The 26,382-nt window shown below is 45.8% G+C and overlaps 1 protein-coding gene across 4 annotated transcripts in view; it reads right to left on the reverse strand.

The window, feature by feature from the left end:
* The window catches only part of UBA6 (ubiquitin like modifier activating enzyme 6), a 1,111,768-nt gene that overhangs the window by 651,951 nt on the left and 433,435 nt on the right, over nt 1-26,382 (reverse strand). For all 4 annotated transcript variants that reach the window (XM_078676253.1, XM_078676254.1, XM_078676252.1 and 1 more), the window contains exons 13-16: nt 25,091-25,157; nt 19,298-19,441; nt 18,962-19,029; nt 3,684-3,762 (exon numbers count right to left, since the gene is read on the reverse strand). In XM_078676253.1, coding sequence (XP_078532379.1) covers nt 3,684-3,762; nt 18,962-19,029; nt 19,298-19,441; nt 25,091-25,157 — 358 coding nt within the window. The remainder of the gene's footprint in view (nt 1-3,683; nt 3,763-18,961; nt 19,030-19,297; nt 19,442-25,090; nt 25,158-26,382) is intronic.

Here is a 26,382-nt window from a genome sequence, read left to right on the forward strand (position 1 = left end):
GCCCTGTCGTATCTAGCCAAGAGTGCCTGCGTGTTAGAGATACGCCAGATATTGGCCGCCTGAGCTGCTACTCTCTTTCCTGATGCCTCCAGCACCTTGGATTCTTTGTCCGGGGGAGGAGCTTCACCAGTTGTTTGTGAATTCGCCCTTTTGCGGGCATTAGAAACGACTAGAGAGTCCAATGGCAACTGGCCCTTGGTGTAGGTAGGATCGCCAGGTGCCGGTCTGTATTTTTTTTCAATTCTAGGGTTGACTACCCTTGATCGCGTGGGTTCCTTAAAAATCTCCGCAGCATGTTTGAGGACCCCCTTTAGCATTGGGAGAGTCTTTACAGTCTTTTCAGCTGTTGAAAAAGTGTCAAAGAGGAAGTCCACCTCAACAGGGTCAGCATGCAGCTGAACGTCGTGGTTCTTAGCCGCCCTCTCAATTAAGGCATTAAATGCCGCAGAATCCTCAGCGGGAGAGGTCTTGACGCTGTACACCTGAGGGTCAAGGGTTGTTTGCTGATCCCCTTGGTCTCCTGCCACTGCCCATGAGTCCTGTTGTTCATCAGGCTCTGTGTTGGCCGGAAAATTGTATTCCTCGTCCTCTTCTCCAGCATCCTCTACATCCGAATAAGTGGGTGAGGGTGTTGCAATTCTTGTAGTCTGAGGAACCATTGGCTCGACCAAGACTGGTGACCTGAAGCAGGCTTTTTGCGCTTTAGAGGAATTGTTTATGGCTCCAAAGGCTGCGTTGCCGTGATCTTTCTTTTGTAAAGCGTAAGCTTCCCGGTGTCGGCATCGATGAAATGCTCCGACTGCTCCTCCACCAAGGGTGGTCGATGCTTCAAGCTCCCAGCCGGGTGAGTTGGCTTCGACCCCGCAAGTGTGCTTCGGGCACCGATCGTGGTGCAAAGGCCTTCGGTGCCACTTTCGGCGGCAACGTGAAGAGGATTGGCGTCGACGACTTTGGCGCTGGGACTGATTGCTTCGGGGTGGAAGGTGTCTTCGGTTCCTCCGCCGAAGCCTTGTCCCTGATGCGTTTCAGGGAGTCCGAGACCTGCTTCGTAAAGGAAGCGGACGGTTTCGTCGACCCGACAGACGATCTCGGTCCACCAACTTGTGAAGACTCGAGCGTCGATGACTTGGACTTTTCCGGCCGAGGCGTAGGAGCATCCTTCTTAGGGGCGCTACGCCCTCCTTCCGTGGCAGCAGACGTCGACGCCGGTTGTTTCGGGTCGGCGGCCTGGATCACTGGTTTTGGTGCCCCAGTCTTCGGCTCGACGCCCTTGCTAGACTTCGTCTCGACGCCCTTTTTGGACTTTGGCTCGACGCCCTTGCTTGACTCTGGCTTGACGCCCTTCTTAGACTTCGGCTCGACGCCCTTGACCATCTTCGGCTCGACGCCTTTGCCAGGGTTGACCGGGTCGATGGTTTTCTTCGGCTTGGGTTGCCCCGACACCTCGGAAGACGAGGGTGTCGACGGAGGAGCAGACGTCTTCGGTTTCGATGGCGTCTCAACCACTTTTGTTTTTGTCGACACCAATGGTTTCACTTTCGGTTTCGACAATGGCGGCTCCGCCGAAGTGTCCGTAGCCGGGCCTGGAGGCGGGGCCTTGGATCCTGGTATAAGGTCTTGGGTAAGGCCGTGTGGCGATCCCTCGACCTGAGCCTTGGTAATTGTTCGAACGGGGCATAGCGCTTCCTCTGAGCTATCTTCCATGGCCCCATAGGCCTCATTGTCGTCTCCTACCTCGTCGACGACTTCTTCTACTTCTTGGCCTTCGACATCCGCTCCATAGTTGTAGTCGATATCCTCCGCTGGAGGTGAAATCTGCATCTGAACTTCCTGTTCGTCTGCTTCTTCGTTGTCGAAGATGTCCACCGGTGCCGGGGCCGACTGCCGGGCCTAGAGGCGCGCCACGCGCCGAAGCCGAATCGTCTTCTTCGAACGAAACCTGGAACAAGCCATACAGCTGGCTTCATCGTGGTCCGGCGACAGGCACTTGTTGCACACCGAGTGGACGTCGATGTGGGGATACTTCGATCCACACACGGGACACTTCTTGAACGGGCTCCGTTCCATGTTGTGTCGTCGAAGGTCTTGCTGCGTCGACTGGGCCTCGATCACCGAAGAGTCACGCGACTCCCTGGATGTCCAACTCGGGAACTGAGTCGGAACAGAACTGGGCACCGAACGCAAACAATACCGACGGTTCGAAAAAGGCCTTCGGGCCTCGAAAAAGTTTATGTTGATTCCGAACTGGAGATAACGAAATTACATCCGAACCCAATGGCGGGAAAAAACAATCTGAGGATGGAGTCGATGCCCATGCACACTGTAGTCCAGGGGAGGAGCCACCTATCTCGTGATACTTCGAAGACTCTTCCAGGACAACAATGTGCAATCATCCGGACCCAACACTAGGCGGCGATCTATGCTATAGATATGAATTCAGCAGCCCACATGCCTCGAACAGTATGATAGGAATCGGACATATGAAGACGTCTAGAGGGAGTGGAGTATGAGGATGTTCAACACATTGATTGAAGTCTTGATGTTTACAATGAGGTGAATGCACTTCTATATAAAATCACTACTGTTTGTCTGAAGGCATATTAATACTGCTAATTGCTGCATATCAAATTACCGGGTGTGGGTGAGGTCAAGTGGTTATGCCTGCCTTAATGTTGTTCATTATATTTACTCAATTGACAATAAAATCTACTGGAACTAAAATTGCCAAAGACTCCACCTTTGACAACGAGGAACAATTCAAGCATGTGCCTCTATGAAATATCCAATAGTGGAGAAAATGCAGACTGTTGTCTGGTTGGAACCAGAAGAACAACAAATGTCAAGGGACCAGAAGTCCTTTTGCATGCTATTTCATGTCCAGTTTACCCTTAATGCACATATAAACAATGCAAGTCCACATGATATATTTTGTCTACCTTCTCAAAGTCAGGTAGAGGGATTTGCCTACTGTTTTGGTTCTCCTCCTCACCTTCCCCACATCAATATTGTATTAGCTAATCCTCAGTTTTAATGACACTCCATCACAGACCCGTTTATGGCTTCTCCCAGCCTGTCCCTAATCCAATGCTTCTATTCTGCTTTCAGCAAATCTTACTTTTAGTATGGGCTGCTAGGGAAATGTTTCATTCTGTACCCATTTGCAGGGTTATATCACCATTGACCAATCCCAAACGAGTGAGGCAAGTTCTGTAAGGTGAATAACAAGTAGCTGTTCACAAAGCACCCAACTTCAGTTCACAGTACTAGCTGACTCTTGTTAATAATGAGTTTTCAGATATTGAGGGAGAAGAAATACTGTTGGCACAAATACTAACACATGACACACCTCTGTGCTACAATAGGATTTTAGAAAAGGACTTGTTATTTTTCATAATCTTTGAAACTTGTTCCATTCATGGTTGCTCAGGGAAAGATATCTTATAGATACATAAATTTAGAGGTTTTGTCTATTCAAGCAACAATCTGTTAGTCCATCCGTTATCCCAGAACATCACCTAAAATTAAGATCCAGTAAAAAATGCATGCTCTCTATATTTTCTTAAAGTATGCTATGAGACAGAATAAGGACAATTTTGAAATCTAGAGGCATTACCAGTATTCAACTATACAAATCTTCACAGAATCAGATAACTTCTTTTTCAGTTACTACTGGCCTTACTTACCATGAAAACATTTAAATTATAAAGCTTTTGACACAATGACTCTCCAATGCAGGCTCTCAAAGCATCGTACCGATCACCCCTGAGAAGAGAGAGAGAGACAAGTAAAACATAAGTATATTTTCTGACTCACCTAAAAACCACAAAATGGAAAGCTGATTGAGGAGTGCAGTTACTAAAAACCTCAAGGGCATATGTGCCTTGATGCAGTTATTTGGGTCTTTGCTGCTCACAAAAACGAAGTACTGCATCTTTCACATGTAATGCTCTTTTAAATGCACGGGGGGATTCCGAGCCCCATGGCGGCAAATGATTCGAGCATATGAATGTAGTAAAGATCCATTCTTGGAGAATATAACATTACTGCCCTTCTATGACTGCCATGTCAGCCTGCAATCATGAGGAACCTTTACTTGAGGTCACAAAGAAATGTAATTGTCAGCAGGAGTCACTAGAGATTAGTATTTTCCAGAGGAGGAGAGAGAAAACTCAACGAGAAAGGTGATGCTTTTCTATCACAAAGCAACATCAAATAAAGTGAGATATGTCATGTGTGGCACTACCCTTCCCGTACTTACATAGGAAAGAAGCATGTTCCCATCTTATGCTATTTGTGTTTTCTCTTTATTCTTCATAACTTTTTATCTTCAGCAAACAGCTATGAGATGTTGCCTCACAGTCCTGGTGAATCCTCCAAGAACTGCCTTTGTGAATTTTTTGTGATGTTGTTTTGAGGCACACACAGGAAAATCTCCACCTCACCACCAATAGTAAAAACACCAGGCAGAAGTAGTCTCTAGAAACACATTTAGAAAAATATGCCCAGCCACCAGGCCCTAAAACTTCCAACCAGTCCCGGGTGCAACTGTTAAGGTGGTGCCTTTGCCCCATTTACATGCAACGACAGAGCTGGAGAAACAATCTTGCAAAACAAGCTAGTTGCTCATAAAAAAAACCTGTTGTAAGCTGGCAGGAGATGGCTTAAGTCAAGAACTCAAACATTTCCTAAGGAACCAGTTCTCAACAGACACATACAAGAACCAGGCACAACTAGCATGTCTTTTGTCGGGGAACCAAGGGCTAATAAAAATAAATCTCTTATCACACCAAAGGTGGTAATAGGGAACGATTAAGAATCAAAGGTAAAAGGAGGAGCTACGCTACGAATCAAGATGGCCGCATAAGCTCCCGGCTCCGTCGACCTCCGCCAACAGCTCGATTATCCTGTCTTTCATCCTGTCTGTACACCTGATTTTCTTGTCTCTGAAGGTCTACTGCTTCCAGAGGTGCAATCCCGAGATTTCTACCTAATCGGCTGACGAAGATACGCCGTGTTTCTATTCTCGGCCTAACATCGTGTTGAAGCCGGGGCCTCGATTTCTAGACTACCCGAGTCTGAGTTGAACAACATCGGCCGTGAGACCTGGACTGAGCCCGGTCTCCCGAAGAGTGCCTGAATTGTTGATTTTTCTGACGATCCTTTGAACGATCCACACCCGGGACACGCCAGCGTGCCACGCAGGCTGCTGTGGTGGAGGCCCGGCGCCCGGAGCCCTTTCTGCCCCGTGGGGGTCGACGGGCTGGGTCCTCCCTGACGGCGAAGGTGTGTTCTATAAGACGAGGAGCGCCCATTATTTGTGATCAGATTTACGTGGCCTGTGACTCCGGAGCAGCCGGCCTCCGGGGTCCGAACCCGGCTCTGTCACCTACCGAGAGGAGATGGAGCGGACGGAGGGCACTCCATCACTACGGGCCGTTGTGGCCGCCATTGGGGCGCTCCATTCGCACACAGTCGCTGTGTTCCGGGCACTGATGGTGAAAGTGGACGATATCCTGGAACCTGAAGACGACACCTCGTTTGGTCTCCAGCTGGAGATGGTACCAGCGATGCATGGCATCTCAGAGGTCGGGGTCCCTGTGCATCGCCCGGACTTTATGATTCTCGACGGGCCCCTATTGCCGGCTAGCCAGCCCGTGCTTCTCACTAGTGTCTTTTGCCTGACCCTGCTGCCACCCATCACTTCTATGGACAAACTACCACGTGGCCACGAGTTACTTGCTGATGGTTTCGGATGCTCGCTGTTCTTGGACATCTTTCCTAGTTCGAGCCATGTACTTTTATCCTGTTTTCGATCCTCTTATGCTGCAAAGAACTTTTATGGACGCTTTGCCTTTTCCATCAAAATGGCGGCTCGAGTGGCAAAGACTCTTAGGACGGACCGTACTGGCCAGGGCTGAACTTTATCGCTGGGTTCCGATATAATAGCTTTTCTTAATGCCGGGGTTGTGCCTATATTGTGATGGGAATTGGGTGGCTGTTATTTATCCTACCGTGACTGGTTTGTATAATTGCTGAATATTGGTTTTATTGTGTCTCCGGGTGGTTGCTGTTGGCGGTGGGCATGGGAGTCCGGGAGTGTGTCTGCTTTCTCCTCCTCCGCTTTCTCTTTTCTTTCCCTCTCCTTTGGGGCAGTTCCTGGGCGACAGGCACGCTGTTAGTGGGGTAGGCCGTAGCCATTACAGTGGTGTAGGGTGGCGGGTGTGGGGGGGGTTTGTTATTTTAGTTTGTTTTGTTCTATGGTCCCTTTCTTCTTTTTCCGTCTGTCTCTGGGAGGGTTCTTTACCTCTTTAGTAGGGTTGGCTGTCTTTCTTTCCCTTTTTCCTTTTCTTATAAGGCTTCTACACTCAACTATGCCTTTAGGATACTGGGGGGCGAGTTTTCAGAATGGTGCTCTGCTTTATTGCTTGCTGTCGTATTGTTTTTGCTCTAGGTCCGCCTCGGCGACTGTATTGTTTTGACAACTGTGTGGTTCATCAACTGATTCTGTTTGCTCTGCGGGGTACGTCCCCCCCTTACCTCTTCTTATTTTATTATGTGGTGTGACGCCATTGCTCCTGCAGCTGTTCCTACTCTACATAACTTTAAAAAACCGAAAACCTCATATATCCTTATGCTTTGCAGTGCGCACTCACACATGACGTATCTATGATATTGCTTTTTTCTGTCGTGTTCTTGTTTCTACATCCTGATTCATTTGATACGCTTGCGGCCGGCCCCTGTGGTTGTGGGCCTGCGCATGTAATACTTTGCAAGTTTCAATAAAGGTTTTAAAAAAAAAAGAATCAAAGGTAAGGAGACCCATGCAACCTCCCTCCCCAGCCTATGTATATACCATATAGCCGCTGGGTCAAAGGGATAAAGACAAAAAGTCACTTAATTCAGAAAGACATATTTGTTCAAAAAGGACAAGGACTAGTGAGGCAACCATTTTGAAAACTATTAAAGCCCAGAGATAGAGGAACTAGGAAGAAGCATTTGGAAGGCTGATATCTAGGATAAGCAATCCAAAAAACGTGTCCTGCTGTCATGTGGAAGAAAGCTCCACCCACCAGACCCCGGTATGCAATCTAAACACACCAGTCATGTAAGAGACCCAACAGTGAGCTTGTGACAGCCAGAAAGTGCAGGAGCATTTCACAGAAGCCCAGAGATGGCCTCACAGGTAAGAAGTTGCATCTCTGGGTGAAAAAAGGAGCCCACAAGCAAGTACATAGAAGAAACTGCAACTGCTAAGCCAAAGAGGCCAATGGCAAGCAAAAGAATGGAAATAGAAGGTATGAAAACACCACCTACTGAAAGGCGGTACAACACCCCTATAAACACTGGATGCCAACTGTCTTCATGAATACGCTGCAAGACACAACCACTGCACCACCCTCTATGATGAAGTCACATACAAACCAACATGCATTCTAAACATGACCTCTGGGTAGGTCATTCAGAGCAAAAGCTCAACAGGTGACCCTGAAGGAAGGACAAGGTAGTCTGCACACACATAAACTCAACATACAGACAGCCCTAGTAGTAAACCACAGGGAAAATTCAGTGGACTTAGAGCTAAGGGTGAGGAAACACCTACAGTAAAGTCCAGGACAGTTATCTCACCAGATCTTCATGCAGGGTATGGAGTGTGCTTAGGCACAGCCAGTCTTAGAAGAAAAACCAGACACCTCAAGGTGAAGGCTTAGAGAAAAGACTCAAGATACTTGTGCTCAAGATAAACAATGGTATGAACCACTCTAAACAAGACCACATGAACTATCTGGCACAATAAGGCTCACAGACTCTTGTGGAACGTCTAGTGGTAACCAAACCCCAAATGAAAACAATAGTATATATTAGCTCTTTGGAGAAGGCCCTCCTGTAGGCAAGAGCTAACTGCCCACAGGTGGGCAAGGCTACAACTTCTGTTGAACCCTTTCGTCCACTTCATGGAGGAACTGGATCTGCTGGTTAATCACAGCAAATCATTTGTCATGCAGGTGGGACCTCGTATAGCAAAGCAGTTTATTTTTAAGATGGGAAACTTGTCAATCCCGATGACAAATGTCTTTTCTTACCTGGGAGTAGTGTTTGACGATGCTCTGAGTTGGTCCCCCTTGATTACCCGCAAGAAGGGGGATCTGGTCAGAGCGACCACAGCTGTTTTTCACTTTGTTTCTAGAGTGAGGGAGAAACTGATAGGGGCCCTCTTGAAGATTTACAGAGCCAATGTATCACAAAGGTTAGTTATGGTAGCGAGATATGGGGCCACACTAGGCGGGAGGTTCTGCAAGACGCAGAAAACACTTTCCTGAGATGGGTACTCTCATTACTAGAGAGTGTCCTATCCTATGTTGTGCACCAAGAGCTAGGATGGCTTTTCTCTCAGGCGAACTGGTGTTTCGACCATTAGCACTGTGGTTAAAGATTTGGGCCAAGAAAGAAAATGTCCTTGGTAAGGACATTCTAAATGATGTTCTTTCCCTTGACCATGTTAATCGCATCCATTAGATAAAGTATGTAAGAGAGAGCCTCCACAGCCTGAGAAGAGTGAATCTATTCGACAACCAAGATGGTATATGTAAGAGGGTTTTACTTGCATAAAAGAGTGTTTTCTTACAAGGCGTCGTTGTGATAGAGAATCAACAGAGCTGAGCAAGCCCAGTGTGCGCAGGTACATTGGATTAAAAATTGTGGCAACCACTGAACGATATCTTTTAGGGATCAAAAGAAACCATAATTGCTTCCTACTGACCAGATTTAGGCTCAACTTCTTTCACTACCTCCTGGCCCAACCCCGTGGCGCTCACAGAGGTCAGTGTCTCTTGCCCTGTGGCTGCGACCACCAGTCTCCTCAGGACATGATGCAAATTTGAATGTTTTGTAGTTTTTATGAGGTTCCTAGAAAGTCTTTTATCATTCCTATTCTTAAAAAGGCTTGTTTTAGGAGGGTGAGACCTGCTTTTATCTTTTTACAACTTCTTTTAAACGATAACGTACTGTATAAGCTCAGCTTTTTAAGGGCCACCATCAGACTTAGGTCAAGCTGTGATTAACTTTGATAGTGGGATTTATTTTTAAACTGTAATTAGATCACACTGGCCACATTGTTTGGTTATGCTGTACATTTGTTGAATTTTATTTTTGTTTGTATGACTTTTATGGTTTTAGCTGAAAAAAACTGAATAAAGTTTGATTTAATTTGATTTGAAAACAATAGTAAAAAACTAAAATTCTCAGAAATACCATTGAGATCAGAATTCCCAAACAATGCCCATTGTACAAATCACTGAAAAAGCATGCAGTTTTTTAAATAAACCCTACGTAGTCCTTTTAGATTACACCAAGTCACTAGATGCACCGAAAACATCCAAAAGTGGTTAGAAGAAAACCCACTGTCTGACCCCATCTTGGTGCCTTAGACAAAATGACCCTTGCAAAACTGGTTGATGGCCCCTGGTATTAGGCATCTTAGGGCACCTCTAGCCCATAGATATTCTGAAAAGGCTTAAAGACCCTAGAGAGAAAGAGACAGAGAGACCACTAAATTAGACCCATGAATCACCTCAGATGAGAAAGTCAAGTACAAGAAAATCCTTCACTTCATTAAAGCTCTTTCTGGTGGATGTCCACTTAACCACAGATTCCTCTCCCTTTGAATGTTCCGAGGCATCAGACTGGATCTGTAAACATTTCAGCAGTACTCCTGTACATTAAGAGGTGGCGACATGCAGCTGCACTGCACCATCGTTCCCTTCCAGAAGTGACATGCAGGGCTCCATATAAGCGCTACACATGCATAAAAATGCCAGTTGCTTTCTGGGCTGACCAACAGCTGATTGGCTTTGACCTGTGTGCATTCCTCTAGACTTGGGACCTTATTAGATGGATAAAGAGCCCAGTTCAATGAACGAGGAGGATTGGAGGGTCAGTGAGGAATCTGCGGTTAGATGAAGTATCCACCAGAAAGAGCATTACCAAAAGTAAGTAACTTGTCCTTCCGATGGATACTTCAAACCGCAGATTCCTCACCTTTTGAATAGATAGCAAAGAAGTATGTCTCAGATGGTGGGTCTGTGAACTGACTTAGACTAAAAAGTCTTACAGGACCGCACGGGTAAACTGCCCATCTCTTTGGACCTCAATGTCCAAATAGTAGTGCTTTGTGAACATAGGAAGTGACGTCCACATAGCAGCCTGACAGATGTCCGGAACAGGCATTCCATGTACCAATGCAGTAGTTGCAATTTTGGCTGTGGCGGAAGAAGCCCACAAACTTTATGATGGCTGCTTCTTATAAAGTACATAGCAGATCCTAATGCACAGAACGATACACCAAGAGCCACTCCTTATCTGAACTGTATTGCCCTTCTTCACTCTAGCAAATCTAAACAAAGAGCTGATCGCCCACACACTGATCCTTGCTACGATCAATATAAATGCTAAGGACTTTTTTAGGATCCAGGAAATGAAGTCTCTCTTCCTCCTTTTAGGGGTGAGGTGTAGTAAAGAATGCCGGAGAGTTGATGTTTTGTCCGGCATGAAAAGGAGTGACTATTTCTGGAAGAAAAGAAGCCAGCATCCTCAACATCAGATTGCCCAGAAAGAATGTCGTATATGGCGGGTTGACAGAGAGGGCTCGAATCTCACTCACATGCTGTTGTTATGGCGATATGGAAGAATGTCTTGAGAGTGAAAAGCCACACTGGACAGCTGTGCAGATGTTCAAAGCGAATAAACTTTAGGAACGTGACAGGTCCCACTGAGCCATGATAAAAGGTGTAAGTGGAAACAAATGCTGCAAACTTAAAAAATATTTTTTTTAAATCACAACAGGTGATTTAATTACGTAGGGCTAGTCTGGCAACCTCAAAAAAGAGCAGAACCACATGGCGATGGTGTTGTATGTTAGCAACTGTATCAGTCTTGCTGATGTGAAGCTGGGCCCCTGATCTCCACCTCACTCAGATGGCCTCCCCAACCTAGAAACGATGAATTAGTTTAGATTTGCCTAGATTTCATAGTCACCCCTACCTGTGTCCTTAGACCCGGACCGCATCTCCTGCACTTTAAAAATCTGCTGCATTCACCGCCATTTGGGCGGCCCGGTCCCCGCGCTCTGTTTACCTGGGGCGCCATCTTGGGTGGGTCTAAGAAGCACTCCTCAGCCATTCGCTGGAGCCGACACGTGGACTGGCTAGAGGCTGTACCTAGAGCGTGTACTTAAGGCGGGTAGGAGGGAGCTTCACTCCTGTTTGGATATCGCCTCGCACATAGCGCTACTCGCTAGAAGCCTGTTGTAATTTTAAAAAAGCCCCGTTTTGTCGTTTATGTTTTTTAATTTTATTCACTTATACCTCGGTCTTAATAATTAGTTTAGATTTGCCTAGATTTCATAGTCACCCCTACCTGTGTCCTTAGACCCGAACCGCATCTCCTGCACTTGAAAAATCTGCTGCATTCACCGCCATTTGGGCGGCCCGGTCCCCGCGCTCTGTTTACCTGGGGCGCCATCTTGGGTGGGTCTAAGAAGCACTCCTCAGCCATTCGCTGGAGCCGACACGTGGACTGGCTAGAGGCTGTACCTAGAGCGTGTACTTAAGGCTGGTAGGAGGGAGCTTCACTCCTGTTTGGATATCGCCTCGCACATAGCGCTACTAGCGAAAAGCCTGTAGTAATTTTAAAAAAGCCCCGTTTTGTCGTTTATGTTTTTTAATTTTATTCACTTATACCTCGGTCTTAATAATTAGTTTAGATTTGCCTAGATTTCATAGTCACCCCTACCTGTGTCCTTAGACCCGGACCGCATCTCCTGCACTTTAAAAATCTGCTGCATTCACCGCCATTTGGGCGGCCCGGTCCCCGCGCTCTGTTTACCTGGGGCGCCATCTTGGGTGGGTCTAAGAAGCACTCCTCAGCCATTCGCTGGAGCCGACACGTGGACTCGCTAGAGCCCTACTTAATTAGCTGGATATGACGCGCAGCGTGTACGCGCATCGTGGACGTCGCAGCCACGCCGGAGTCACGCCAGAGTCCAGCCCGTCTGCGCCCGTCCGCGCTGAGTACGCGCTAGGCGGCTGGACTCTGGACTTAGACGAAGCTTTTGCCTCCTCGTGTAGATATTCTCACCAGGAGATGCTACGCCTGAAACCCAGAAGTTTGTGGTGCTCGCACTCCTATGAACCTGACAAACTTTATTTCCCTTTACCATGTGGCTGCTACCACACGCGTGGGCCTGTTAGTCCTGTTCCCCGTCACCTTTCCTCTGACCAACCCGCTGTCTGTAGACCCAGGACAGTGGGAGTAGACGACATTCTGATCAATGCCCGCTCCCTTGTCAAAAACAAGATAATGTTTAGGGAGATGGTCTTAGACAGAAAGCCTGCCCTAGTGTTCATCACTGAAACTTGGGCTAAAGATTCATCTGGTCCTGATGTGGTCGATGCGGTCCCGGAAGGGTACTGCCTGGCCAGACTGGACAGACAGGGACGAGTGGGAGGGGGTATAGCGATCCTCTTCAAAGACCACTTGCAATGCCACACAGTACCTATACCCGACTTTCCGGATAACTTTCAAGCTTTCTATTTCACCATAAAGGAAGTGCAATGCCCTTTTTTCAATGGAATTCTGCTGTACCGACCTCCTGGCCCGAGGACCGACTTCACGCACAATTTCCTCCAGTCCTTGGAGCCTTACTTTGGTCGAGAAATTTTTTCCATTTTAGGTGATTTTAATTACCATTTAGAACGGCATGATTTATCTGATACTTCATGTCTTATTGAGGCCTTGGCGTCCTGTGGACTCACGCAGCGAGTTAGCGGGGTTACCCATCGTGCGGGCCACACACTAGATGGTATTTTCTCTAATGACCATCGTTTGACCATCAAGGATCCGGTGTATCTGTCTTGGTCCGATCACTTTGCGGTCCCTTTCCTTTTGGAATGCCATAGGATGGATGGAAGTAAAATAGGGAAACACTCAGTGGAAACTGCCAGAAATTTTAGGAATATCAGCAATGACTCCTTTGCGCCATGGGCTGTCAGTCTTTCTACCACTGGCATGGACAGTGTTCAGACCGCGGTTGGTCATTTTGAACAGGTTATTACTGAGGCCTTGAATGAACTGGCCCCAGTACAGACCCGCCGCCGAGCCAGGAAAAGACCATCTGCCCCATGGTTTTCTGAATCCCTCAGACTCCTCAGGCAAGAAGTGAGGAGGATGGAGAGGCTCTGGCACTCAGGCTGGGACCTCAAGAACAAGGAAGCTCACAAACTCCTGGTTAGGAAATACAAGGCTGAGATTGTGCAGGCCAAACAAGATTACTTTGTGGCCATGACAACCCCGCTCTCCTCGCCGAAGGAGCTTTTCAGAATCATTGACTCCTTAGTCAACCTACAAACTCCGGACCCTGTTGTACCCTCGCAAGATCTATGTGATAAAATTGCTTCCTTCTTTCACACCAAAATACAGGATATCTACCTGGCTCTTGAGGAACAAAGAGCATCTATCATTGGGCCCCCTGCTCGGGTTGAGATGAACATGACCACCACAGATATCTCCCTTCTGAGCACCCTGGATTCCTTTCCCCCGCTGGTCTTACAAGATCTGGAGACCTTGCTTAATAAGACCAAATCTGGCTCCCCCCTAGACATCTGCCCACTAAAAATCATTAAGCAGTGTAGGGAAACCTTCCTACCGCCTCTGCTAGAAATCATGAATCTAGCTATGAGAGACGGTGTCTTCCCCTCGGAGTGGAAGAGTGCAGTAGTGAAACCCCTGCTAAAGAAGGCCTCCCTTGATCCGGAGGTCCTAAAAAACTTCCGTCCGATCTCACTGCTCCCAGCCCCTGCAAAGATGCTTGAGGCACACCTAAACAAGCATCTCGCTGCCTTCGTGGAAGACTCGGGCTGTCTGGACTTTTCCCAGCACGGATTCAGGAGGAATACAGCACTGAGTCGGCCCTCACTATTGTGCTTGATAAGATCCGCACGAAAGTGGATGGGGGCCAGACCACCCTCCTGGTCCTGTTAGATCTAACTGCGGCCTTTGATACCCTCTCCCCCTCAGTACTTACATCTCGTCTGAGGGAAGTGGGGGTGAAGGACGCAGCTCTAGATCTACTGACCTCCTTCCTTGACGGAAGGGAACAAAGAGTCAAGCTGGGGGAGTTCCTATCTCCATCCCGACCGGTGCTGTGTGGGGTCCCGCAAGGGTCGGCTCTTAGTCCGACCCTATTTAACATCTACGTGACCCCACTAGCCAGATTAATTAGAACCTTCGGGATGGAGGTAGTTTCTTATGCAGATGACACCCAAATCCTCGTCTCTCTTTCCCATTCAGATGTACCAACTGCCTCCAACTTTAGATCTTGCATGGAGGCGGTTGGTCAGTGGATGATCCAGAATTAACTCAAACTGAATGGGGAGAAGACTGAGGTGATGGTGTTTGGAGGGAAAGAGAACATCTGGTCAGCCAGCTGGTGGCCTGACTCGCTAGGAGAGTGTCCTTCCCCCACGACATCTGCTAAGAATCTTGGGGTGATGATAGACCCTGCCCTGGATATGGGCAGACAGGTTAGTAGAACCATCTCCACCTGTTGGGGCCTAATCCACACCCTGCGAAGAATTAGGAAATATCTCTCTCAGCAATCCAGAAAGCAAATAGCTGTCGCACTTATCGGCTCACGACTGGACTGCTGTAATGCGCTGTACGCGGGGCTAAACAGGAGCCTGCTGCAGCGCTTGCAGGTAGTCCAGAATGCCGCGGCCAGATTAGTTCTGGATGTCCCCAGACGCTCCTCGGCCACGTTGGCCAGGAAAGCGCTGCATTGGCTACCGGTAGAGCACCGAGTACGGTTTAAAGTCCTATGCATGACCTATAGAGCCATTGCAAAGAACAGCTACATGGGAGTTGGTTCCATCATCTCCCACTACACTCCTGGAAGGGTCTTGCGCTCCTCCAGGAAACTGCTCCTGACAGTTCCCCGCATACGAAGAGCCAAGTGGGGTGGCAGGGCCTTCTCCACCCTGGCCCCTAAATGGTGGAATGATCTCCCTCTGGATCTCAGCTCCCTACCCTCCCTACAGAAATTCCGAAGTGCCCTTAAAACTCGCCTCTTCCTGCAAGCCTATGTGTAAGGATGCATGTTTCCTTTTTTAGATGTTATTGTTAGGCGCCTTGATACCTGCGGGTTATTGTTTTGCGCATTATAAATTTTTATCAATCTATCAATCAATCACTGTCAGCGCTGGGTGGATAAAGAGAGGAGTCTGCTGTTGACCCAATCACCATCAAACAACCACCATTGCAAGGCTCTTGCAATCCCCTCTGAAATTGTGACCCGACTGGACTGATCTTCCTGGTGGTGCACCCACTGGGACTTCAGATACCACTGCAGAGGTCGCAACTGCCTTTCGGCATGCTTTACCTGCAGGAGGCCAGTAGACCCAGCAGCCTCAGTGTCATCTGCACTGAGATCCAGGACAGAGGTGAAACAGCAAGATCATAGCCCGAATGTCTTGGAGTCCAAAATACACCATGTGCAACAGAATAGTTCTGGTAAATAGGAGTGTGAAGTGACTTAGGCACACTGATAGGAAACTCCAATAATGCTAGGAGGTTTGCCTCTAGCTGAGGTGGGTGATGACGGCCTGTTGCCGGGTTAGGGGAAGACTGAGACCCCCTGACCTCCAACGATGTGGTGTGACCACTGCCCTCAGTTTTGTGACCATACGAAAGGCACAGGCGAACTAAAAATGCTCCTGTCTCACCGTGAACTGCAGATTGTGTCTGTTGACATGTAGGATGGGGATGTGGAAATAAGCATCCTGCAGGTTCAGGACTATCAACCAGTCTCAAGGGTCAAGGGCAGTGAAGACATGGGCCAGGATGGCATCTTGAATTTTTTTTATTTGTCTTTTTGCAGGAAGGCATTGAGAGGACGCAGGGCAGCAATGGGATGGAGACCTTTGTCCTTCCTCTGCATCAGAAAATAGCAGAAGTAGCAACCAGTGCCATTTTCTGAAGCCGGGACCCTCTCTTTAGCTTCTTTTGCTGAAAACTGCCTGCACTTCCCATTGTAAAACAGACAGATGGTCCTCTGTCAGCCAACTTAAGGGAGGTAGAAGGTGCGGTATAGAGGAAGTGAACTTTGGGGAGTATCCCCATGGAGTATTGGCAGCACCATTTTTCCTACGTGTTCCCTTGCCATCCTGGGAGAAAATGCAAGATCCTGCCTGAGTGTCTGGAAGGATACACTAAAGCGGTTTTGTGGCTGAAACACCTGAAGGAGTGGGAGACAGGGATGCCCATTTGACCAGCTGTGCATGCAGTCTGTGTCATCCAAGGCCTCAGCCACAAAATGGCTGTGGAGCCTGCTGACCGGTTGCATAGGCTAGCATTGGTTGCCCCTAGCATTGCCACAGAGGGGGTGAAACTATTGCTGGAACTGTCACATTGGAGCAGGCATGCCCAAGAAGCGAGCTGTGACTCAGCAATATTTAAAGCCCTTGAGGGCCCTAATCTGCGTTTTTCGCTGAAACGGGAAGTGCCATTGAAGTGACTGAAGATTTGACATCTCCAGAAAAGTCCATAGTCCTCAACCACGCATGTTGTTTGAATGACACAATGGTGCCAATTGCCTGGCCTCTGTACTTTGAGGTCTTCAGCCCACATGCATTGTCAAGTTTGTGCTGCATAGCACCATCTTTGATGGTCTGTGTGAGAAGGGTGTAAGGTCTTGGGAACAGCAGGCAACACCTGGGCACAGAGTCCCAAAGTCTGTGTGAGTAGTAGCCAAGCAAACCGCTGGAGTTGTCCAAGCGCAGGGTAAAGCTAGCAGATGAGAACATGCATTTGCCAAAGGTTTCTAGGCGGTGGAGTGGTGGGAAAAGCATTCAGGTTTATCCTGCTGGTGGATGCCTGAACCCCCAGACTTTCCAGAGTTGGACAGAAAAGGAGGCACTTTCCTCAGTGGCAGGCCCGGAGGGTGAGATCAAGCCAGAGTATGGAGAAGTGTCCAGACCACTCGCATCTTATATGTCCTTCTACCAGTTATTGTCAGTATAGTTAGGTACAAGGTCATCATCATCATCCTATTAGTCATTGTCTGAATCCATCTGAGAAAAGCTTTGAAGAACCTGATCCCTCCCTTGAGGCAAAGGTAAAATGTCGGAGGCTAATGTGTTGCTAAAAGACTGCTGCCAGGAAGATTCGGTTGCAAGCTCAGTCAAGGTCAAGACGAGTTTGAATCGGAGTCGGAGAGCACAATGAGTTGTGCCTTTTCCGCCAGCCTAGACATCTGAGTTGATGTATGGGATCCAGGTCAGGGCCTGCTGTCAAGACCAAAGTTGGCACCAAAGCTGATGCAGAACCTGTAGCGGGTTCGGAGGTTTCAACTGGTGCGGAGGGCGACTCACCGATGGGGTTCTAATTGGAGGTCCTTGTGGTTCCTTGAGGAGAGAAGGCACACCCAAAGGAGTCTGTAGGGTGCCAAAGAGACGCAGCATTGTTTTGAGAAAGTCCTCTATATGCTGAGGTGTCACCAATAACAACAGAAATTCAGGCTGCCTTAGGACAAGAGTTGGAATTGGCTCTGAAGGATATGGAGTTCGGATGTGAGATGGAGAGGCATGTTTATGCTCTCGCACATTCTCAGGAGTTCAAGAGTGGTGGGTAGGGTCCAAGTCCCACTTGGACATCTTGTGCTTCTTCTTTGACTTACCCGATGACTTAACCCAGTATGAAGATCAGCTGCAGGAACGACTTAAGGAGCAGGAGCGGGACCTTCCTCTCAACCTCAAGTGGTCACATCATGGAGTCCTTTGGTGTTTGGCAATGTAAAGATTCGCCTTATAGGTCCATATGACCTTCTTGTTCAGCTGGGCACACTCACCACAGGCCTTGGGGTAATATTCCGACCCCAAGCATCAAAGACATACCTGATAGGGATTTTTTACAGACATTTGCTTGCAACAGTGCCTACAAGGCTTAAACCCTGTAGTTTTAGGGGGTGACACACACTTGCACACTGGTATCATTTTTGGATAGAATTGTCTTGATCAGTGATGAGAGGTAGTGCCGGATCCACGTCTGGTGGGGGACAAAGAAAGGAAATGACATCAGCGTGCATGGCTGGTGCTTTATTGCAGCGCCACAAATCACCTCCAGATTGGAATGAAGTCGGCACGGAGCTACACAATGCCACCTGGTTGGCGCGCAGGGGTACTACAAAAAGTTTCCAGATCCAGTTTGCAGCCTGGGGAATATTTCAAAGGTGAGGAATCTGCAGTTAGAAGTATCTATCAGAAACACTAATTATTGCCACAAACATCCAGTAAACACAAGAATTGAGCAATAATACGTATGCAATAAAACGTGGGGATAAAGGAATTAAAAACCTCATAGACAGTGGACCCTATAGGGGCTGGATTTTGGGCATGGGCTGACCATGCATGTGCATACGCTTTTTTTTAAGACTGTATTGTATGGTAGGCGAAATTGACTTTTCTGTGGCCTGCAGACCTTGACACCCCATGAGTATGGAGGAAATGGGCCTGGATGCACCCATTTAACTTACTATGGAGCTCACTCTATGCCCTGTGCAAATCCCTATTTAGGAGCATAGTTGGTGTGCAAACTGTGTACCCAAAGAGTCTGTACCTGCAAAATTAATGTCAGGCAATTTCGACAAACATGTGGGCTAATACCAGACATTATGATTTTGAGCATCTCTAAAGGTGGGGAAGGGGGCGACAAATACGCTCAATAAACGTGATCCTCTATTCGGAGACATGAAACTCATAGTGGTGTGGTAATTGCACAACTGCTAAATACTGCACTGCTGTTTTGCAAATTGCACGTGTGGTCTTAATAAATGAACAAGCAGGCAGGACTATGCATCTATGAATGATGAGCGAATTAAAATTTCAAAATATAAAGAAACACTTTTCTACTCCACCTTGGAAGGAACTCTTCATGATTCGCCAGCTCCAAGGAACTAACAATATCGACAGCATCAATGTAAAGCTAAAAAGCAAAGTACAGTTAAAGAATTACCAGTATTCAAGATAGTTTCTTTTTAGTTCAGATTCCAAAAAGACAAATAGTGAACTACTGATCCAAAACATGAAAATTCAGTTTTTGAGTGTTTTTCACTACAACATGTTGCACAAATTATTGGGGGAAAAGCAATCAAACACAACAGTCGTTTTCAATAGTTAATAGATTCAAAGTTTTCTGGACATTAAAAAAAATAACATTTACCATTTAGGAAACCAAAGAAAGTCCTACTCACCCACTGCTGCAATGGTGAGAACTTTCCAGTCACCGCTTTTAAAACTTCTTGACTGGTAATTCCTCCCACAGCTGCAGCCAGAGGCGCAAGAAATCCCTTGGCCGTCCAGGATAGCCATTTCACAATGCTCTCATCAACTTGTGGCTGTGCAATAAAAAAATCATTTTTCACAAGGACAGAAAGTTTAAAATCATTACAGGTACTGTGATTAAATACACAAAAAATAAGAGTTATCTATAATTCATTAAAATGCTTTTCGCATGACATTGTGCTGCACTTTCTAGGAGTACATATCTGACAAGATATGGCACAAATTGAATATATATGTTTTAGGATTAAATTACACATACTATAATATCCTCTGTATGGGTATATTTCTGAAGTCAATTTGCAAATGTAGTGGACCCAGGCAATCAAGTACATTAGCCGTGAGATAAATATTGTTTCAGACTGATCAATTAACTCAATAAAATATAAAGATACACCGAAAAGTGGTAATACACATTTCACCATTCCAACTTGTGGCATTTTCACCCAAGAACAAGGTCACCTAATGTCAAAGTCTAGCAGTGGGTATAGGAGTTGTGTTTATCAGCAGAGCATATCATTCAAGCAGACCACTTCCATTTCTGGTAACTAAATAGTTATTTTATTCAATCACAATCCATCATGGATCAAGTACTTTATATATATATATATAGCATAGAGGGAAGGGGAAAGTAAATTGACTACTTGACCAAGCTGGGCTTTAGAATTTGTGTGAATGATCAACTAACAAATGTGCGGAGAATGGACCAGAATTATAGTGCAAGAGACTTATTTGAGGTCTGGATATGAACGTAATGAGCCTTATGACCTGCAGTGAGGAGCTCAACTAATGTAGGAAAAGTTACTCACTTGTAAACCTAGTTTTTTTTCCATATGAATCCTCATTATAATCACAAGGACTGAATAGTTCCACAGCCACAAGGGATCCTGAAGCACCAACATTAAATATACTTAAATATGCAAATATGTACAGTTGTACAATACCTTTCTGTAGAGTGAAGTGCCACAATAATGAAAAGAAAAGGAAAGAAAACAGCTATGAATTGCATTTTATAAATCTGGACATCAATAAATACTGAAAATAACATTCCATTCCAAGAAATGTTGTGAAGCATACACAATTGTAGATACAATTATAAATGTATAAGAGATGAAAATTATGTTTTTGAGGAGCTAGAGGACATAGAGCATCCTTTAAGAATATATAAAAGAACAGTGGGTCTCGATGCGAAGCAAGATGGCATCTTCCTAAGCCACTTCTGAACCATCTCATGCAGGGCGAGAAAGAAATAGTGGAGACGGCTTCTCAGAGACATTGGGTAGCAGAGGATATGTGTCTCAAATCCCTGAACATGATGTGGTGATTCCTGGGCTCCCTGAGTTCGAAATCCCTGTGTAATCAAAATGATCTCCAGAGCCACATGGGCAAGAAGATGATGGCGGCGAAAGTGGTGGTGTAGCCGCCGGGAATGATTTCCTAGGGCCCTAGAAGACAAGGAACTACAGGCTTCTACTACAAGACGCTGGATGCGGTTCTCAAGTTTGAGATAGTGGCTGCTGCTCGGAAACCCGTCCGAATACGACAAAACCCACCTCGTGGTGGATGCTTCTTCGGGTCGCATGAATGTGGTAATCTCTCCTTATAAATGCTCGACCCCACTCGTCGACATTCTAGCACACCAAAGTGGGTACGTCTGCAGCCAGCCGTATAGGTAATAAGCCACATTTGAATGCCTAACAGGAGAGGTAGCAATCCATGTGGCGAAGAACACTGGGATATGGATGAGGACTGCTCCAAAAGGCAAAGGGGGTCCAGTATCAGAAGAGGCCCCCAATACTCTATTTCCTAAACTCCTGATCACCTGAAAGGCTAAGGCAAGAGAGTAACGCATGACCAAAGTTTAAGTGTAAGGTGCAAATTAGCTGAATTAATGCAGATTAGTTTGAAATAATAGGCAATTTAGGGGTTAAAGGAGTCAAGTGGCACATACCGCCCAAAATATATTTATCCGAAGACAGTGGCGGCAAAGAGAAACGGACATCTCTTGTGGGCTCTGCGAGTGAGTTGTAAATGTATGTCCCCCGAAGAAGCATACTCAAGGCAAAGTATTGGGGTTCTTTGAATTATCAAGACCCCAACAAGAGAACCTCACTGAGTCCACAACCGCAACGAGTATGGGATGAGAAGGCACCCCCTACTTAAGACTACTTTATTGGCTAGTCTCCAATCCTTTAAAAATGAGCTCAGAGGGGAACACAAGAACAATATCATCACTGCACTCTCCACCCTGCTCGCAGACCTATGACGAAAAATTGGAACCCTTCGGAATGATACTGATTTGACTGCGTATACAGTGGTAGAGGTGAAGAGAAAAATGTACTTACCGAAGGAGAGGAATGTGGCCTTGGAAGAAAGGTGCACCACTCTGTCCATCAAAAACAAGGAGATCATCCGGAAGTTGGAGAACCTTAAAAATCGCAACATCGGCGTACGATTCCTTTAAAAATCAGCTCAGAGGGGAACACAAGAACAGTATCATCACTGAACTCTCCATCCTGCTCGCAGACCTATGACGAAAAACTGCCACCCTTCTGAATGACATTGAGTCGACTGGGTGTACAGTGGTAGAGGCAGAGAGAAAAAATGTCTTTTCTTTACTGAAGGAGAGGAATGTGGCCTCGGAAGAAAGGTGCACCACTCTGTCAATCAAAAACAAGGAGATCATCCGGAAGTTGGAGAACCTTGAAAATCGCACTGGGTGTGATAACATCTGCATACGATTCTTTATGGAAGGGGCGGAAGGAACAAGTATGGAGGCCTTTGTGAAGGGTCTTTCTGGTACGTTTTTGTGGACAGTCAGAAACCATCCCGCTCAATTGAGTGCACAAGGTGGGACCCAGATCTTCTGCCAACGCAAATCGTTCCCAAGACGCGTTATTGAAATTTCAGTTTTCAAACTAAAGAGAAATACTTAAGGGCAGCACAAGAGGGAGACCAAACCAGATATGAGAACTATGATTGTGCTCTCTTCCAGGTTATTGCACCATCCATGCTCACCGGAGCCGAGCAATTTCACCCAGTCATCAGCTATCTCAACGACAATAACAAACGCTCCAAATGCCTCTTTTCCTTTTGCATACCATTTGACATTACTAACAAGTCTCACCAAACATCAAATAAACATCTGCAGATGAATACTTGGACTTCAGTTACCGGAGAAAGAATAGATTACAGCGGGACCATCAACCGTGAGCTCGAGGAGAGAGGCCAAATGGAGCAAGCCCTGCCAACAGTGACAGAGAGAAGAAATGCTCCAAAAGCACAAAGGAAGGCGAATGAACCCGTACCTTGAAAACAATACTAGAGACCATGATCCTACAAGGAGGCAATAACCAAATGAAAAAGGGGACAATCTGGGCCTAAAAATGCTCTCCCCTTCCTTAAACATTTGAATTAAGCAGGTTTCATAAAAGAACCTGAGACACATGGCAATATCAGGCTGGTCATCCATTTTATTGAAAAGGCAAAAAAATTAAGTAAAGTGTCACCGGTAATTGTAGTTGCATTAGAAGCTGAAAAAGCATGTCGCCGGATCCATTGGCACCTCTTGAAGAAGATACTGGAGGCAGAGGGATGGCGGACAAAGTTCATAGCCGTGGTCCTGGTGGGATATCGAGCACCTAGACCCAGAGTGATTCTAAATTGGGGAATTTCCAATTCCTTCCATGTAGAAAGGGCTGTCCATTCTCCTTGCTCTTGTTCGCATTTAGTATTGAGCACTTGGCCAGCCACATAAGGAGCGACATGGAGGTGCAGAGGTTCAAGTTTGGTCAGGAGGAGGAAAATGTGCTCCTGACCTTGGCAGGAGCCAGCCAGGTCACTTCCCAGAATACAGAATTGCTTAAAACTGTTTGAGAAATTAGCCGTTTTTAAAATGAACGCACTGAACAGGAGTCTCTAAACCTAACCTTACCCCAGCAAATGGTAGATCAGATTAAGGAACACTCCAATTTCTGTTGGGCTACTGGAGGAATTAGCTATTGAGGGGTAAAAAAAGGTAATCGGATGGTGCAGATTTATACAAATTCACACTATTACCTCTCTTAACAGAAATATGACTGTGGGGGAGGGACTTACGAAGGTGGGGGGATTTGCAGGTATCTTGGTTGAGTAGAGTTATTGTCATCTAAATGAATATCCTGCCAAAACTGCTCAATCTGTTTCAGGCCTTACTGATTCTAATAGCATTGACTTTTTCAATACCCTTAAGAGCATAACCCTGGAATATATTTGGGAAAGGAAGAGACCTAAAGTGGCGTATCAAGTCGTATGCCATCGCAGAGAGAGAGGGTGGCTCACACTTCCAGAACTGTATACTTAGTACAGAGCAGAGCAATGGACAATCCTGGCAGATGGGATCTCAAGAGAATCTGAGAAAGTATGGCTACATATCGACAGAGCTGTTTCTGGTTCTTCATTGTGGGACTTAATGTGGAAACCTCGACCAGATAGACCCCCTAATGTATACCTTAGTAAACATACACAGACAGCATTACAGTTTGGGATGAGGTGAACAAGCAGTTGAAGCTGACTCCATATCCCTCCGTCCATACCACTATATTTGTTAATGCTACACCCACTTCAGCACTGTGGCTGGGTCCACTTGATACCAATCAAGAAGGATTGTTGCATGCTGAGGGACATGCTTGGCAAGGACACTATGAAATCCTTTCAGAATACACAATTGAACACTTTTCTAAAAGGGGAAGTAAAGTCAACGAGCAGCAAGGTTAGCAGATAGGTTGCAATATAAATGCATGCAAAAAACAGGCACTGTGCCTTTAAAGGCCTCACCCTTCCTTCTGTGTCCCACAGGTGACAGTTAGGTTAGCTCAATGTTTACGGAAACAAGAGTATCCTTGGTGAGTGTAAGAAAATGCTTTGTACTTGCTTGTCCGGAGGGGTGGGAGGGTTGTTTACGGTTATGATGAACATTCCCCAGGAAGGCAACTAGGGTTATTAGCTTACTAGATCAGTAACTTAATTCTCTTCCAGGGGGATCCTCATCAATAGTCAAAAGCATAGAATAGCAAGCCCATCCCACAATAAAGGCAGAAAAGGAAGTAGGACACCATAAATTATCAACCAAACCTTAGGAAAGCATGCCCTATTTGGGTTTCCGCCCTGGATTTTGAATCCACTCAACAGTGTTTTTGTCTTGTGAATACATGCACGCAGTTCTTGGTGGCAGCCTTACATTGAGAAAGAAACATTCCTTGAAAAAACCACTGTCACTGTTTTTCCTTTGTGGAATGTGCTTTAGGCCTACCAGGAAGCAACTAATTTGCCAGTTAGTAAGGTAGTAAGATGCACAATACTATCCACCTACACAATGATTATTTTGTTCTGAATAACCATGTCCTTACAGGACGTAAAATCAGAAAATCTGATTGCCTTCTCACTTTTGTCTTATCTAGACAGAACTTTTAGACCCTCTTCACATCCAGAGTATGAAGGGCTCTTTCTACTGAGTTGAAGGAGTTGGAATGAATGTTGGAAAAGAAATGGTCTGTTTGGAATGAAAGTTTGAAACCCTTTTTGAAAGAAAACTAGGATGAGTTCTCATGACTATCGATTGTTATAGGAGACAGTGCAACATTCCTGAGAACACAAGCCCCAAGCATCACTCACTTTTCAGAACTAAGGAATGGAAATCAGTGTGGAGAACAACCCAAGCTACTCACTTTGCCATTTATTGTTTCACTGATGGTCCTTGTTAATTTCAGCATCTCTTCAGAATCCTGAAGACATCTAACGAGGAAAATAAAAATAAAGTGAATGACATCTGCCAATTCTCATTACTATAGCACAGAGCAATACATAATTTCCAGATTACTTAAAATTAAACTTCATTACTGAAGTATAACTCTTTGTCCTTAAAGTCTTTAACCATGAGGATATACCTTGAGGAAGGGATCTTATGCCGTTCTTAATATTTAGGAAGACTTTAGATAAATGGCTTAATACAATATAAGCGTTAACATGCATATATACATGATCTTTCATGCAATCATAAACACTTAAACACTTTACATAAAGAAAGGTAAGAGGGAAGCCAAAGGACCGAGATGATGAAGAAACAAACAAGAGTTACTTAGAGTTTTGGAAAGCTCTACAATTTAAGTGATGCAGCAATGGAACTCCCACACCTCGAATTACGTGGATATCATTATTCCGAGGTGCAGGAATACCATGGTATTCAAAGTCACACTATGAGCAGTAGTCCACAAATATAGAATTACAGGAACATTATTGTGTCCTCACCAGGTATCCTTGGTAATTCCCTAGTATTGCCTGTTTTCACACCCATGCAGGTCATCAACAGTTAGTCAGTGAAATGTCTGGGAAATAAACACTGTCGTTCAAGGCTCCTGCATTGGTTGTCATTTTTGACTTGGCTTATATGTTAATGTGGCCCTAAGTAATTTGGAAGCTATCATTTTGTGAATTTGAAATCATAGTTGATGACTGTTTCATGGCAACAAGTCAATGCAATGCAGCCACACTACTAAAAATAAGACAAAACAGATACACATCCCATTCTGCTTTAATCCACTCAAAGCATTGGAAGGCACCATTTATGTTAGGATTCAAAACACAATTTCTAGAATTCCAAGGATCACAGGAAATTGAGGAAGTCCTCCAAAGCTAGCTTGCTCTGACATACAAATATTGAGTCAAACATGTGGCTGCATCGTATATAGGATGAAAAGAACAGCCTTCCTGATCTGAAGACTACTATCCACCTAAAGTGGAAATCAAGATGCATGGTATTTGTGCTGCTAGATCTTCACCTCTAATGCTATGGAAAACACCATTGAGATTACAAACAGTATGCTGTTAGGTCAAAATAAATGGCAAAGATGTCTGCAGGCTCGCATTAGAGGCTGAGTTGATCCTCTAGGGCAAATGCGGACTGTGGGCAAAAGAAATATAAGAAGGAATGTTGCATCAAGGCAGATCACGTAACACAATT

This window comes from Lissotriton helveticus, chromosome 2_1 (assembly GCF_964261635.1).
Source record: "Lissotriton helveticus chromosome 2_1, aLisHel1.1, whole genome shotgun sequence".
NCBI lineage: Eukaryota > Metazoa > Chordata > Amphibia > Caudata > Salamandridae > Lissotriton > Lissotriton helveticus.